This window comes from Carassius auratus, chromosome 18 (assembly GCF_003368295.1).
Source record: "Carassius auratus strain Wakin chromosome 18, ASM336829v1, whole genome shotgun sequence".
Classification (NCBI taxonomy): domain Eukaryota; kingdom Metazoa; phylum Chordata; class Actinopteri; order Cypriniformes; family Cyprinidae; genus Carassius; species Carassius auratus.
The window spans coordinates 3,652,952-3,668,973 of NC_039260.1; the positions used below are offsets into that span (position 1 = coordinate 3,652,952).

At 37.7% G+C, this 16,022-nt stretch overlaps 3 protein-coding genes across 5 annotated transcripts; 1 reads left to right on the forward strand and 2 right to left on the reverse strand.

The window, feature by feature from the left end:
• Positions 1 to 146: 146 nt before the first annotated feature.
• On the reverse strand, positions 147 to 3,166 carry pdp2 (putative pyruvate dehydrogenase phosphatase isoenzyme 2). The gene is made up of 2 exons (XM_026287117.1): positions 3,087 to 3,166; positions 147 to 2,587 (listed from the first exon to the last, which is right to left on the reverse strand). The coding sequence occupies exon 2, from the start codon at positions 2,542 to 2,544 to the stop codon at positions 958 to 960; it is 1,587 nt and encodes a 528-aa protein (XP_026142902.1). The 5' UTR covers positions 2,545 to 2,587; positions 3,087 to 3,166; the 3' UTR covers positions 147 to 957.
• A 211-nt stretch (positions 3,167 to 3,377) lies between these two features.
• Positions 3,378 to 14,001, forward strand: terb1 (telomere repeat binding bouquet formation protein 1). Of its 3 annotated transcripts, XM_026287120.1 has the most exons (22): positions 3,378 to 3,518; positions 3,641 to 3,717; positions 4,104 to 4,214; positions 4,330 to 4,458; positions 4,556 to 4,684; positions 4,815 to 4,875; positions 5,487 to 5,584; positions 5,732 to 5,860; positions 5,938 to 6,090; positions 6,172 to 6,303; positions 6,766 to 6,891; positions 7,221 to 7,336; positions 7,785 to 8,000; positions 8,104 to 8,384; positions 8,750 to 8,814; positions 8,938 to 9,033; positions 9,168 to 9,416; positions 9,853 to 9,894; positions 11,294 to 11,335; positions 11,705 to 11,754; positions 12,061 to 12,228; positions 12,932 to 14,001. In XM_026287120.1, the coding sequence occupies exons 2-22, from the start codon at positions 3,711 to 3,713 to the stop codon at positions 12,992 to 12,994; spliced, it is 2,463 nt and encodes an 820-aa protein (XP_026142905.1). In that variant the 5' UTR covers positions 3,378 to 3,518; positions 3,641 to 3,710; the 3' UTR covers positions 12,995 to 14,001. The 3 variants fall into 3 exon arrangements, with proteins under 3 accessions (XP_026142905.1, XP_026142903.1, XP_026142904.1); XM_026287118.1 differs by lacking the exon at positions 3,378 to 3,518 and having other exon boundaries at positions 3,679 to 3,717; positions 4,089 to 4,214; XM_026287119.1 differs by lacking the exon at positions 3,378 to 3,518 and having other exon boundaries at positions 3,679 to 3,717; positions 4,089 to 4,214; positions 6,769 to 6,891.
• Positions 13,956 to 15,998, reverse strand: LOC113118166 (uncharacterized). Its single transcript, XM_026287122.1, has 2 exons — positions 15,877 to 15,998; positions 13,956 to 14,774 (listed from the first exon to the last, which is right to left on the reverse strand). The coding sequence occupies exon 2, from the start codon at positions 14,764 to 14,766 to the stop codon at positions 14,101 to 14,103; it is 666 nt and encodes a 221-aa protein (XP_026142907.1). The 5' UTR covers positions 14,767 to 14,774; positions 15,877 to 15,998; the 3' UTR covers positions 13,956 to 14,100.
• Positions 15,999 to 16,022: the final 24 nt, after the last annotated feature.

Genomic DNA, 16,022 nt, shown 5'->3' on the forward strand with positions numbered 1-16,022 from the left:
AATGAATATATTATTTTGTTCCCAAATTTCCAAAAGAGTGTTTCTGAGGTTTGTCACTCACATTAGACCTGAACAAATAGTAAGAATATAGACACAAATAACAGAAACGTAAAAAAGGAAAACATTGTTTACAATTAGGAAACATGGGGCTGCACCAGTTTTACTTCATAAATCCACATACAGAACAATTTTGACAAAGCTAAATTATTTCGAAATGTACTTGCGAGTTGATGTAACGTTAATATAAAATGCAATTTATAATACAGCCTTCAATAAAATTGGTCCCTATGACCTTCATACTTTGCACTGCAAATAATATCAGTTTAATCATTGATAAGTATTTTTGTAACTCACCGTAGCAGTTTGACACACCTGCAGTCGCTACAAAGTGCAAAGTGTTACATTCATGAAAATCCCAGGCTGCACAACAAATTAAATTTAATGCAAGTAAAGTTTAGGTCTTATGGAACATATACAGAATAAATTAGAAGTAGAATCTTTATCCTTATTATAATCTTAGTGATGTAAACAAAATAAAAAACGCACACTCATTTCAACAAAATGGCTAAAGCACAAGAACAGTTCTTTAGCCACCAGAGAAGTAAAAGGTGCAAGGTATTTGCAAGAAGCTGAAAAAATAACTGGCCTTAATTATAGAGATGCTTTTTGATTTGCATGTTAGTTGTATCTGCTGCTGAAAGAACTACACGAACATAATAAGACTTTACCTATTATGAATTCTACTCATTGTTTCCATTCACATTTTCCTAAATGAAATGCAAGCATCGCTTGCAAACCCAAATTAAAGTCAGCTGTAGGCATTTTTAAGTGTACACAACAATATAAAAGACAATAAGGAACAAGAAAAACGCATTTTAAAAAAGTATTGAAAAATTAAAAGCTGAAAACAATCCTTCAAATATAATCTGATATATGAACCTTTAAAAAATTTGTTCTTTATTGGTTAGTAGTTTTGCTAAAGTTCTGGTTAAAATAAATCACTGTGACAGTGATGTCATCTCGGTACATGCGTGCTAAATCACTAGGCAGAGCCAGCATGGTTGCCAGTCTCTCCTGGTCCATCTCTCCATACTCATTTGTGCCCAGTGCATGACGAATCAAATGCGTGGCTCCATTCAAATCCAAAGCAGGTGTTGCTCTGGCCCGTCGTTGCAGCAGCAGCTGGTGCATTTGTCCTAAGTTGAGCTTACTGGCTGAAACAGGAGCTTGCAGATGAATACCAGTCAGATGCTCTGCCACAAGCCTCACCGCCTCATCATTGGTCATCTCGTCCCAGAGGCCATCAGAGGCCAAAATCAAAAACCGGTCCTGCGGTCCAAGCCGGTGGTAGGTGACTTCTGGTGTGGCCTCTAAATAAGGTGGGGTGAGATAATTAGGTGGAGCGTATTGGTAAAGATTTAGTGCTTCTAAATCAGAGTCTCCATTCTCTAGAACACTCTGCTGGAGCTCACGACGCCATTTGAATCGAACGTCTCCAAACGCGCGCAACGGCATCAGGACCCCAAGCAGCCTGTCGTCTACGATTATGGTTGGCCGTTCACTAGCTGGGTGCTGCTGCATTACCCTCTCCACCTCGGCTACATTGGCAGCGTTGTGGTCTTGCGTGAGCGGCAAAGCACTCCAGCTCCCATCATGCTCCTGGACACCCAAAACTGCCCGACAGTCTCCTGCATTTGCAACATGCACACCTTGTGGTCCAATGTAAGCCACACAAGCCGTGCAGCCAGCGAAGGCGGCCTGGATGGCCGTGTTCCGCATCAGGTCATTTGCAAGCGGCACCTGTGCCTCAAGAGAAAGATCTGTGTCCAGTCGCTGGAACGCATAGCTGAGAGCATCTGCCGGACGCATGCCATCACCGTGTTCTTCACTCGCCAGAAGCTCCTGCCAGTAAACACGCAAATGATCAATGTAGAGGGCTGCTGATTCCCTGTAGTTGTAGTCGTTATGGTGCTTGTACCACTGTAGAATGGGCGGCACAGGTCGTAGGGTCTCCATGGCAGCCTCTAGATCCTCCAGGACAGACTCTGACATCATCGATACAGCTATGTAATAAGGCAGACGCTCGCTGACCACTTGAGCGCATGCATGTCCACCGTGTCCATCGAATATGCCAAAAAGCATGCCACGGGTCTGGAGGCAGCTTGTGCTGCTGCGTCGGTCCTCTAGTGGAGTGTTGGCTGAAAGCTGGTTGCTTTCAAACCTGAGCACTGGACTGGGACCACCACGGCCATCAAACTCTGGAATGCTAACCGATTGCTCATTAGCACACAGAACTGCATTGATCTGCAGCCGGCTCAGCTGGAAGTCCATTTCACGTCTTGGAGCACGCAGTGTGTTTTCGCCATCCTGTCCTGAGCTTCCATCTGATCGACCACGACGGGAGGAGAAGTTCCGGGCTTGATAAGGGAGCGGGCAGGTTTTCCACAGAGTATCTGGTATAACACAGTGGCTGGGTGCAAAGAAACTGCTCAGATGCCTTCCACCAGTGTAAAGGAGAAGCCCTGAACGCAAATAGCCAGACATTACTGCCTGGATACAGTGATCAAAGCAGTCTACACTCCAGCATCTGGGAAAACACAATGTGAAATCACAATATTTAATAACAGGCAGTCTTAAATTGATCTAATCACAGGCAAACGGACACCGTGCCGATTAAAAGCTGCAGAAATAGTTGTGTTTAGCAGCCTCACGTCAGTAATATAACCAATAACACTTATTGAATGTTAAAATTATCATAATGCAAAATCTTCAAAAGAATAAATCTAGCCTCCTTTGCAATGTAATAAATACAACATCAAGGCTTTCTCGTGTCTTTCGGGGTAAGACATAAATCTATATCCATATAAACACTGTTTACTTAATGGTTTTAGTGTAAAACGTGCTAGCTTTACAAGCTAACATGGCTTTCGTGATAATTGGCAAATTTAATGGTTAATTTTCATATTTTGTGATGTTTCTTACTAATTTTTGTAACTGAACACCTATTCTGGAATTATCTGTATAATAACTTTCTTTAAATATATCAGCTTTTATATAAGTAAACGCTGAGTCAAACAGACACATACCTGGCCCAGCTCGCTGAATGATCTTCTTCTGCTTTTCATTTCCATGGTAGCATGTTGCAAACATTGAGCTCAGAGCGCCCTCTACAGTGCCGTGTGTAGCCAACATTCAGATAGAAATGTAATATAAAAACGCAATTCATTAGTAATTAAATCATTTATGATATATTATACACACAGATTAAAAAATTAATAATTTAAATTACTTAATGACTAATTCATTAATTTAATTAACTATGCAGTCTTTCCATATCACGTCACGTGATTCAAAAAAGCCGCACGAGCGGAGCGGGATTAGGAGGCTCTTTCGTTGAAATGTCGTTGGTCTTTCGTGTCATCGATTCTGGCCTCCTCAACAATTTTTTTAATTAATTCTGTAAAAAATTAGGATTGGGTCGTGGATATAAGGCAAAATAACCAAATTAAGTCAGGAAGGTAAATATTGTTACGTTCCCCGAATTTGAAGAAATTTTTGATAACTTAACGTTAGTTGTTAACGTTATTTGTTGACGTTACCTTGCCATATTCTAACAATATTAGTTATCTTTTTTTTGCAGGATATAGTAACACTTTGGATATAGTGTTGGTGGAAAGGATGGTTTAAGGACTTATTTATAACAATAAAAAATGGAAGGTGAGCATAAAAAAAAGTTTTTATCTTAACAGGATGTATAACGTTAGTTTATTTTTGGTAACCATATAAAATTTAACTTATATCATAAAATTTTTTTATTAACGTTACATAACTTTTTTCTTAAGCATTTTAAATATTTTGAAACTTTAAGATGTGCAAAACTGAACTGTAAACAGTTATCATGATGTAATTTTTTTTCATGATATCATGACGTCAAGTCTTTCTCTGGTTTGTGTTCTGTTCAAATGTACCTGGTCTTAAGTGGAAACATAACATGTATTAATATTATATTGTTTTTTTTATCGCATAATACGCATCTGTTGAATAGATTCAAGTACATATTTTGCTTTCCAAGTTAAAGGACTTAACAGTCTTCACGTTTTCAGCTACCAAGACAGATTTGCGTCTGTTACTGGAATGTCTGAAATACCAGATGAAATGGCCTGGATCACAGAAACAAGCTCTTCTCACTATCATCTCAATCTGCAAACACAACGGTCTGATTTAAAGCTCAGAACATACTCATTTGACATTGTCTCATACAAACCTAAAAAAATATTTAGCTTTAATGACCCTTTTGATAGTCTTTAATGATTCTTCTTTGTGTATTAGGTCAGTATGTGGAGTTCTTCAGAGAGATTGGAGGAATTTCCTTCATCTATAACCTGTCAAAGTCCAGCACTTTCTGTCAGGTTAAAGAGACTGCTCTGTTTACACTTGCATCCTTAGCTGAATTACATGGTGTGTATGCAGTTTACATTATATATGCATGTGGTTTTATAATTGTGTTGTTAAATAGTTAATATTCGTTGACTTTATATGTATTCTTTCTTTGCAGAGAGCTGTAAACAGTCACTGTGCAGAGAGGAGACGTTTCGTGACTTAGCACAGCATCTGGAAGAGAAAATGCCTCTGACAGAAAAAAGAGTTGCGGTGTACATGCTGTCTGTATTGGTTGCCAACAACAGTTAGGTTTACCATAAAACTTTAGTCCAATGAGACCATTCTTGTGCTGATATTGTGCTTTTGCAGAGTTTGTGGGGGAAGAACAGGTTGGCAATTCACAATCAAATTGTTTATGTATGTTTCCGTTCCAGGATCTGGACAGACTCTTGCTAAGACCTCCAGGTGTATCGAAACCTTGCTCAATTTGTTCAGGTACACGCATAAAGTTCAGTTTGTTCAGGCATGCATAGTTATTCTGCCTTTATTTATATCCTTTGAAACAAGGCTGTAATAGACTACAGTTTTTAGTTAAAAGATCACATAATTTTCAAACCTGTTTTATGGAGAAAATGTATTGTCTAAAATATTCTTCATTGGAAATTACTGGCTTTTTGCTTTAAAGAATTGTTTAGCCAAAAACAGTAAATTCTGTCATTAGTTGTTCTGTGTGATATTTCTTAATAATGTTAAAACTGTTTTTCTTTATATAATAACAACCTTTTGGCCAATATTGGACCTCAGTGACTTTTCACTGTTCCACCGAAGAAAGAAAGTCATACTGGTTTGGAACACTGAAAAGCACATTTCGTATAGAAGTATTGAATTAAACATGAGATTTTGAACTAGAAAAACTTAAATAGAATTTTCTTGTAAAACCTCCCACAAACAATATCCTGGATAAATGGAAAAACAAAAAAACATAATATGCTCCCCTACTTGGTGAAGAAGGGGAACATTTAAAACTCGATGTCTGGTGTTTTGTTGAAGTGAATCTGGAAAATCTGGAAGTTCACTTAAACACACTTTCTTTTGCCACTTTTCAGGCATAGTTTTCCAGATCTTAACGCATCTCATGAGCAGCTGCAGTTGTGGGCCACTGTGTCTAGTGCTCTCTGCGGCTCTGTCAACAACCCTCAAAATGGTATGGTTGTGTTCTCCATCCCTTCTCTACCCCTTTACCATCACTAAATCCTGTATGTCTGTTCAGAATGAAATTGAGAGAAACATTTTTATTTCCACACATGCAAATAAACAGTTGAAAAATCTTCCAATGCATTGTTTTTGACAGAGGAAAATCAGAATGCATGCATGTATGTGTTTCCCCTGGTGAAGACCTGGCTGCAGGAAGTGGCATTGCCCAGGGCAGAGCTGGCTCAGCCTATATGCTCATTTATTGGCATGACTGTTGCAAACAATCGTGAGCACACACAACATCAGAACAAACTAACATATAGTGCCACATTGAGTGCTCTCATGTAAATATGTGCTTTTCAGCTTGTGCTCAGGAGTATTTCGTGTCAGTGGGAGGCCTGGATTCACTCTCAGACAGTCTTACCAGAGTGTTGTCTCAGTCAGCACACAGTGCTCCTGCTTGTAAGATGGCTACAGTAATCACTAAAACACTCTCTGCCTGCATCTCTAACAATGGTACGACACATGCACACACACACTCCAAGAGAACTACTTGGTTGTATTGGATTCTCCATTTCTTTTGTCTTCCTGTTTCAGAGCAGTTAGTATCTTCTTTATCAAAGCTGAGGGTAATTCCAGGACTGTTGTGTCTGTTGTCCAGCCCGAACCTTGACCCACAAGACCAGCTTGCTGTGGTTTTGACAATTGGACACCTCACGGATGCCTGTGGTGAGTGTGTGGGTACCAGATGGTAGTAAATATACAATACATTTGCACTAAAAAATATTATGTTCTTGAGACAAATTCCTGCTACTTAATTTTTTTTTTTATTATTAATTTTCTGCTATTTAGCCCACTGCACTTAAGCTACAGGTCCCATTCAAATTTTGTATTGTAGATAATTTAATAAATGTGGTTTAAATAGATTTAAAATAATATACTACATTTAATAAATGTGCTGTTTAAAGAGATTTAAAATAATATACTGTAATTTTTGTACTTGTATATGAGTTCCAATTGGTCTTCTTTCTTACATGAGTATGATTTCATGCATCTCTTTCACCAAATTTTTTTTTACAGTGCAAGTGTAAATAACCTTGTACTGTTTTGCTGCCTCTGAAGCACTGGTGTTTCCTTTGGTAAATGCATATCTTGTATATTGTTGTAATAGTCTGTTCCCTGTCTGTGCAGTAGAGCATCAGTCTCAGTTGTTATCGGCAGGAGGTTTGTCTATTATGATTTCACTGCTCACTGAAGCTAGTGATGAAGAGGTTAGAAAGGCAGCCATGTTTGTACTGCACACCTGCAAGGGAATCAGTGAGTTAATTATTTTCATATTTGTACATATTCACACTATATGGTTGTAGTAGCATGCAGAAATTATTTCAAAAGAGTCTTTGCCAGGCAACAAAGTTCACAGTGCAATAAGTAGTGGCAAATCTTTTCTTGATATAATAATGCAAATACATTTCTTAATGAAAAATCCAGAAAAAATAAAATATTTCTTCAGGAGAGTTCTAGTCTATATGCTATTAATTTTAAGTGCACCACATCACAGCACTTAGTAACAACACTCTTCTTTTAATGTCCTGCTTCTGTTAAACTGACACTTTGGCACATGAGATTTATTTTAATTCTCCACCCAGCTGAATCACTAGGCACAGGCCTGTCACCTATGGATCTACAGGAGGAGAGTGACATGAAGAGTCACTGGCGGTCTGCTGGTGAAATCCTCCAGAGACTTCAACTCCTTGAGAAAAAGGTTTTTCTGTTTGTGAATGTATATTATGATATTTTAGGGTGCTTTTCACACTAGCGCTTTTGGTGTGCACCCAGGTTCGATTGACCAAGTTTGAAAGCACCCTTAGTTCCTATATATTTTACCAAGTTCTTCCCTGTAAAAGTCATGTTATAACATGTATGAGACAGAGATTTTAGTTCTTTTTTAATTTTTGTATTAATCTTTAATAATTCCAAGTGCATTCTTATGTTATTTAGTGCATAATACCTAATGTCTTTACAAACAAAATTTAACCATTTGTTGTAACACACCATAGACAAAGCATGCGAGTAATTTAGAGTCCACAATCCTATGGTGATTTGTAATTTTTAAGTCAAGCATGCTTACATTTCATGGAAAAGGAAGATTGTGCTGTGAATAAGTTCTTCCTCGTTCCTTTATTTGCCCAATTTTGTATTTTGATTTTAAGACTGGTGTGAAACTTCGGGGAAAAGACACTGAAATCCAGCAGAGCAGCAATCAGAGGTCGGCCTCATCTGTGGAATGTAATGAGGCATGGTGGGAGGGTTCCGTGATGCGAAAGGTCAAAGGTTACCATCGAGTATGTGGGGAGCTACACACAACCCTTGCAGGACCTCTAGAACGACCAATCACAAACGAAATACCATACAACAAAGAGAACTCGGTGAGAATGACATGTAAATTTTAAGCATTCTGCATCGGTTTACAGCAGTTTCAACAAGAGAGAGTATGTTTGTGTTAATTGTTAGTTTTGTGTTTGTAAGTAGCAGTGTGTCAGCACTGAAGAGTGTTTGAAACCTTCCCAAGTCACTCACTTCAAAGACCCTAGCTGTGAAAAGGGCAACGAGAGAGAGCATGAACAAATGGGAGAGAATGAGAGGAGTGACACCCAGGAGGGAGATGTGAAAAAGAGAGACATGGAGAGGAAAATTCAGTCTGAAAGAGTGGCAAAGAGATTCAAGATGATGAATCTAGACTCAGATGATGATGGCAACAAACTTCTACAGCACTGCAGCACGCCAATAGAGGGCGGCAGAGATACACAGGGGTAAACATTAAAGAGTAACTAAACCCTAAACCAACTAAATGAATGTTTTGCTTTTACAGTTTGCTAGAGAAACACACTGTTAAAATACATGTAATTTGGTGAATAAAGAGTTCAAATAAATGTCTATCAAAAATATATTATACACTAAAAAAAGTTAACAAATAGATTTTTTTAAAATGTGATAGTATAGTAGGAGTTATTCTTGCTTTTCTCATACCTAGTAGTTTTATTCAGGATTAAGATGTTTACATTAAATCCAGATACACATAATTCATTTCATGTCAATGACTTTTCAAGACAGAGTCAGTAAATTTTTCCCCTCGAGGGAGTGACATTTCTCTCGTTTTATATTTCTTGGGTTTCAGCCCAGATATTTTCAGACATCCTGATCCCATGAAGAGAAACCATTGCACACACGCTCGCTCTGATGGTAAATCCTAATAAAACATCACGCTTGCTTTGTGCTAAGTCACAGAAAACCCTTTGATTTCTCTTCACCTACACATTTTTTTTAAATTAATAATCAAGTTCTTTGCTGTTCTGTTGTTTTCAGATGAGATGTCTCTGTGCTCTGAGCTGTTAGACAGAGAAATTAACAAGTTTGTGAAGCCGCCCTCTGCCTCTAAACCCAGGGATCTACGCTGTGCAGGTGTGTGTCTATATAAACACACAAAAACAATACACATTATATAATAAAACTATACTGCCAATTTCTGGTTGTTCAGAACTCTCCATGTTTTTTCTTTCCTCTCATGTGCACACACGCACCTTTCCCCCTCTCAGGTTGTGTGAAACATATGAATGAGATGGACAGTCGTTCATTTGGCACTGTGTTGCGTAGCTGCAGGTTTCAGTGTGACTTTCACCTGGTGCTACGAGAGGCTGAGGATCGATTTAGGAGAAGCCAGCAGTTAAAGAGGACTAGCCACACTCAAACACACACACATGACAAACACAGAAAGAGCACTAGTGAGGATACAGAGAGGAGCCAGAGGGAAAAACACAGGCTGAGTCACCAACCGTCAGACAGATGTAAGAGATGGCGTCGATATAGTCTTCCAGAATGTCTTTGGGAGTGTTGAAGAATTGCTCCGACCTCAAATGTTTAAAAGCAGCTTTGATAGAACAAGGCCTGGAGAACCAAACACGCCCTATTGATTTACATTTATTCATTTAGCAGATGTTTTCATCCAAAGCAACAAAGCATATTGGGAAAGAATTGGGAATTTTAAATTACATACAAAGTCTGATGATCCTTTTACATTCTGTTTTATACAAACTCTGTTCAGATAAATGATCGGATACAAATAGTATGTGACAAATGGTCTGAGGAATCAAGATGTAATTTAACAATATATTATGTCCCAGTTATTGCAAAGAAGTATACTTATCTTCACATTCTATATTTGCAATTTTAGTGCATTTGGTGCTTGTTTCCTGCTCTCTAATTCTCTGTTTCTTTCTCCAGGTGTTAGTCTCACACCCCTGAGAAGACAGAGAGAAATATACAGTAAGATACATTTTCTTTCCGTTTCAGGACAAAAGAGAACTGTAGCTCTCAGATAATATTTCAGTTTAGAGGTGAGGGGAGAAGTAACATTCATAATGTCTGTGCCACTATAAACATCTGCAAACTGCCCCATACATTTGATGAACGGTGGATCTGCGTGCAAAGAGCCAGGTTGTATTATTGAATAAGGTAGTTATGTAACACAAGACTCGTCTGTGCTTTTGACTTTTGTCTATGTTGCAGAAATGTCTTTCCATCTTTGTGCTCAGTTTTTTCCTTTTGTCCTCCTTTTCCCCCTCAGTCTCACTCATTCCATTCCCTCTATTGCCGAGTTGTGGTCTCTTGAGTGCTGTTCAGTTGTTCCGATGTGGCTTTTTTCCTGTTACCTCAAGACTTACTGAACTTTTTAGAGATGTTCTCACTATAATTGTAAAGTAAAGAGTAATGCATTGTCATCCAGTCATTATCCATAATCAAACCTGGAAAGGGTGATCAGGAACCCAATCAAGATTTTTACTTTACATTTCTATTAGTCAAAATATGGCACTAATAAGCAATTCTAATTGGTGCTAATGTAAAAGTAGCCATTTTTTATTTGGCAGCCATTATATGTTACTGTAACTCTATGATTATCTTAATGGATACTTTACATTTTTTAATTGCATTAATTGGCTTTATTTCATTTCAACTGTAAAAAATAATTATTTTATATTTTATTATTATTTTTAACTTGTTTTTTTATTACTTTAGATATCTTTATGCCTGGATGAAACGAGTTACTGACAGAGAATGGTGTGTGTGTGTGTGTGTTAGAGAAAGACAGTTACATAGGAAGATGGTTGGAGCATATGTGTAGGGACGATGCTTAACTAGATTATAGTGTGTGTTCTGACCTCTAGTTATTAGGACTGAGGATATGTCCAGACACAAGCACACAAACTGTTTCACTTTAACAAGATCAGTGTGTACACAATACACACGTTCACATACGGCATTTGCATCCACACAAAGGTTTTTGTTTGTTGATGGAACAATGTGACTGTATTGCACTGTATATGACCAAACACACCCTTATGATTTACATTTAATCCTTTTGCAAATACTTCAGTCCAAAGCAACAATGTATGTTTGGAAAGTGTTGGGAATTTAAAATAACATCCAAAGTCTGATGATCTGTTTATATTCTGTTTTATAGTAACTCTGTTCAGATAGATGATTAAAATACAAAAAGTATGTGACAAATGGTCTGTGGAATTGAGATTTTATGATGCATTACGTCCCAGTTATTGCATAGAAAAAAGCCTCTTTAATCTTTAACAGCAGGACATTTTCACATGGTATCTTTAGTGCATTTGGTTAGTCTTTTCTGCTCTCTAATTCTCAGTTTTTCCCTCTTTAGGTGTTAGGCTCACACCCCTGAGAAGACTGAGAGGAATATACAGTAAGAGAAGTGTTCTTTCCCTTAACATTCATAATGTCTGTGCCACTATAAACATCTGTAAACTACACCATACATTTGATAAAAGTAGAGATCCAGGTTATAAGAATGCTTTTCATGCTGAGAGGAATGTCCTGCTGTAGTCCTGCTAAAGAACACTGTGTATTTGTTCAGTAGGATACTAGTACAGGGTTCAGCACTATGTGTGCAGTTTCACAGACTGCCCACTAAATCATTCTAAAGATCAATAAACCTCCCTGCTGTCTGTGCAAGTCTCTCCGTTTGTATTGCTGTTACCAGCAGGGACACTTTTTGCATGGTTTGGTTCATTAATTCCACTTCCTCTATTTTTCTCTTTTCATTTTCTCTCAGGCCAAGGCATGAAAAAGAACATGGATAACAGCCGTCTCAAGAAAACTTTGGTATGATACTGTTAGTATTAGGTGAATTATAAACCATGATTTCACACTAATGTAACTTGCATTGAACTTGGAAAATCCTTCTTTTAAAATTTTCATTGCACAGGCAATCATCCAATGCCCAGGTTTATTATATTATGAGCATAATCGAAGCAAATGCAAATATAAAATCGATGAACTTGCTCTTCCTCTGGAACAATAAACTTACTATGAACCTTTCATACTTGTGCACTCATAAGCATAATGCATATCCTCTTTAGTTCCCATTTTTATCTAAATGTTTGAATTTGTGAAGGTTTTCTGCTTTAGTCTTCAGGCAGACACAGAGAGAGGCGGAACTTTTCTGCTGATGAGTTGCAGTACCTCAAAATTGGTGTGAAGAGGTTTGGCCATTCCTGGAACTCCATCCTCTGGACGTATCCCTTCCAGCCCGGACGCACCAATGTTGACCTGGCCAAGAAGTACCAACACATGCAAGTATGACATGACCAACAGTGATGAACATCAGTTTTCTGAATACTGTGTAAATTTAACAAAGGCTGTCAAAATGTTCACTTAATATTTTACATCAAAATCACTCTTATGCTTCAACCAAGATTTAAATTACAGTGGTGAGAAACTGGAAGAGTGCTAAATTTCACAATTTAACTATATAATTAATAAAGAAAACGTCATAACTTTTTTTTTTTACTGTATTTCTGATCAAATAAATGCAGACTTGTTAAGCATAAGAGATGATTAACTTTTGAACAGTAATGTATTTTTTGTGATAAAAAGCCATTTTTTATGAGGTGCTCCCATGTACTGATTCAAAGTGAATAGTAATGATTAAACAACCCGATATTAGACTCCCAGTGAAAGAATGATCTCACTAAGAGGAAATGCTAAAGAAACTGTGGCCTCTATGGAGTGTCACCGTCACACTTGCATAACACAATCTGTTCTTCTGGTTGTCTTTCTCAGTTCAAAAGAACAACATGACAAATATAATATGGCTCGATGAGATCTAGAGGCCTTCAGATGTTAGTTATATTGCCGTGCCAGTGCCTTCACGGCTTTGTCGTGCAATCCAGCCTTGTATTGTGAAAGACAAGAACATATCATATTTTTGCTTCCCGTTTCATTTCCCCAGTACTGATCGTCCAGAATCTTGATTGGGTTTTTTCTCTTTTACTGACAGAAAGCCAAAGCTTTGCCAAAGGATCTGACGGGGCAGGAGACAAATAAAACATCACCAGTTTAACTCATTTTCAGCCATCACAATTTGTTATTTATGTATTGCATATTTTCGTTCCTAGAGTTTTGCCCTTATTTTGCTGTACAACGAGGTGATGTGTTAGATAATAGCTTCATTTGCACTAAAGAGAAAAGGAAACAAATATTTAGTTTTAAATGTTGTTATGTTTTTCCCCAAAGTAAGATATGTGTATCAGTTACCCATTTATTTGTTTTCTGTCAAATCCACTTTATTTGCATGGGAGTTCATACTGTGTGTATATTTGAATAAAGTTGACTTGTTGTGCAACCGTAGATTCCCTAGAGCTATGTCATCTAAATTCATTCCTCTTATGGCTGAAGTTCACAAAGCTCTGTTATACAAGGATAATGAGGCATGGCATTTCCTTGAGATTCCAACAAACGGAAGCAGCTAAAAATTTCATCCAAAACTTTGATACATGTTCAACACTGAATACTCAGTTAAAAAACTTTTGTTTATAATAAAGCCAAAGTTTCTTGGGGAAAGAGCCAGAAAGTTAACCTGAAAAAAAAACTGTCCCATGAGACCCCTTTCCTCTGGAAAGAATGTTGCCCCTCTCCCCAGAAGCTCTGCTGAGAAAACTGAAGGAGATGGTGCATGTTATCTTCCCAGGAAACTCCCATGTTTTGGGACTGTTCGTATACTTCTGTGTTTAGATTTTTATTTCTAACACCAAAAGCATTGCAGTAATGTTGAATCGAGCTATTTTCACATATTGATCTTTTGCTCAGATGTTTGAGAAGATACTGTAGGAATGCATACCACAAACAATATTTGATTAAACACAAAATACAAATCAAGGAACAATGTTATTGTGATGTGTTACAGTCTTTATTTTCCTTTACTACAATCATTGTTTTAATGTACATTCTCTTCTTCTTCCCCAATGGGAGATTAAACGATATATAAGTAATATATATCAAATAAGGCAATATTTCTGATAAAAAGGATTATGAAATTCTTTAAACTTCAATTCATTTGAATTATCCCCCCCCCCAAAAAAAAAATTCATTAATTTCTTGAATATTGTTATGACATGATTGCACGTAATGATCTTCCAGCCGCTGTTTTCTAGAGGCGAGTGTAGTGGTTTATATAAGGTTGACTGCATCAACTGCATTCTGCCCCATATCTTCCAAAGTGAATGATGGATCTGAGTTAGGGATTGTGAATTCATGGGTCAGTTTACAGTCCAGGGGGTCCACTGAGGGTGTCTCCACCTTCTCCAGACATTCCAACAAATCCTTGTTCTCAGCTGGTGCAGGACTGCTAATTTTGTCTTCAACCATCCCACTGGACATGGCTTCACTCACCATAGTGACTCCAGAAATGAGGGCTTCTGAGAGTGGAGATTTCAGCAGGTCATCCAAGAGGCTGGGTTCTTGGAGAACATCAGAATCCGCGAGATCTACTACAGGTTCAGACTTCTGTTCAGGTTCAGGTTCCTTCTCAATCAGGCTGACGGATGCCAGTGTGGACTCCACTGCTTCAATACCTTTGTTTACAACATCTTCCACCGGTGCAGCAATCTGTTCAGTGACTGCGTTGACCGTTTCTCCTACAGCTTGTGTAAGACTCTGCAGAACACTGCTTGGAGAGCCAGGCCCACCGGTGTTCTCTTCTGCAGGCATGCTCTCTTCTTGAACCTCACCTTCAGAAGATTTCTGCTCTGCATTTTCAGCCACAGGTGAGCCCTCTTGTACAGCTGGACTTACTGTCTCTGCTTCACTCTTCTTCTGACTGAGCTTTGCTCCCATTCTGCCCCCTTGCAATAGAGATACATCACAGTTATTAAAGCCAACTCACACAACTTTTTATGTAGCTATACAACACCAGTCTAACTAGTTTCTAAAATACTAGGAGAACAAAGTAATAGGTTGTCACTTGGCCAAGAACAAAATTTTCATGGTGAAGTTCTCCGACTATAAACTGGACTACAGATATTGTAGAAACAGTCTACAGATACAGATTACTGTTTTGGAAACAGTATAAAACCTCACATAATGGAAAGGAATGCCACAGGAAGTTGCTTTAGCAGGAATGACAAAAGAATACAAATTACAAAAAAAAAAATACAACTTTTAATTCTCAACTTATTCAAGTTTTCACAATTTGAGAAAGTTAACAACATATATGTATCATGTGCAGGGTGTTTTGCATATATTTACTGTATGCAAAACATCACCAGCAGAACATGTAACAAAAACAACTGAATAAGCCTTTATAGATCTCTTCAATCTTGAAAAACTATGTTGGATAAAAGTCTGAGTTATGCTGAAATTTGGGAAGCAGCATGAATCATGTTCTTCTGTTGTTTTATTGACCACTAAATAGGGAAGAGAAACAAGCACACAATGATGGACATAAAGAGCTTGCATTGACATGCATGTTAATAAAAGCACAAAGAGATATTTTTATTTTGCATACTATGGACTTTAAATAGGAGAAGGAGGAAAAAAAACGTCTAATTATTTTACCTATATTCATTTATTTTGAGATATATTTATAAAGTTAATATGTAAGACCATTTAAACTCTTATTTTATCTCGGCCACACCTTCCAGCTGCTTAAGTCCTTTGAATATGGGTCTCAGTTGGGGACCACACTCTTGTAAAGAGGTTTAAAGCACAATTTAAACTGTCAAATTAAGTTTTTTAAATAATTAAACCTAAATAAATAAATAAAAACATGGTTAGTTTAAACCCGTTATAATTTTCCCCACTGACGTGGCATCAGAGCTGAGACAACAGGACAAAGCAGAGTCTGAGACTAGATAAGCAAGATACTTATTTGTATTAATCCAAAACGCAAACACTGCCGTCTTGCATGCGTGGCAAATCTAATTGGTAATCAAGTAAAAAACCTACCTTCGTTGAACAGTAAATGAGTGGAAACGCGAGCAGAGGCAGGATCTGGGATGGAGAGACTGACTGTGCAAAAGGAGAAAACTCTCAGATAGTGATGCACAGTTTCCAGATGAATCACTCTTTTGAACTGATTCTTTTTAATGATT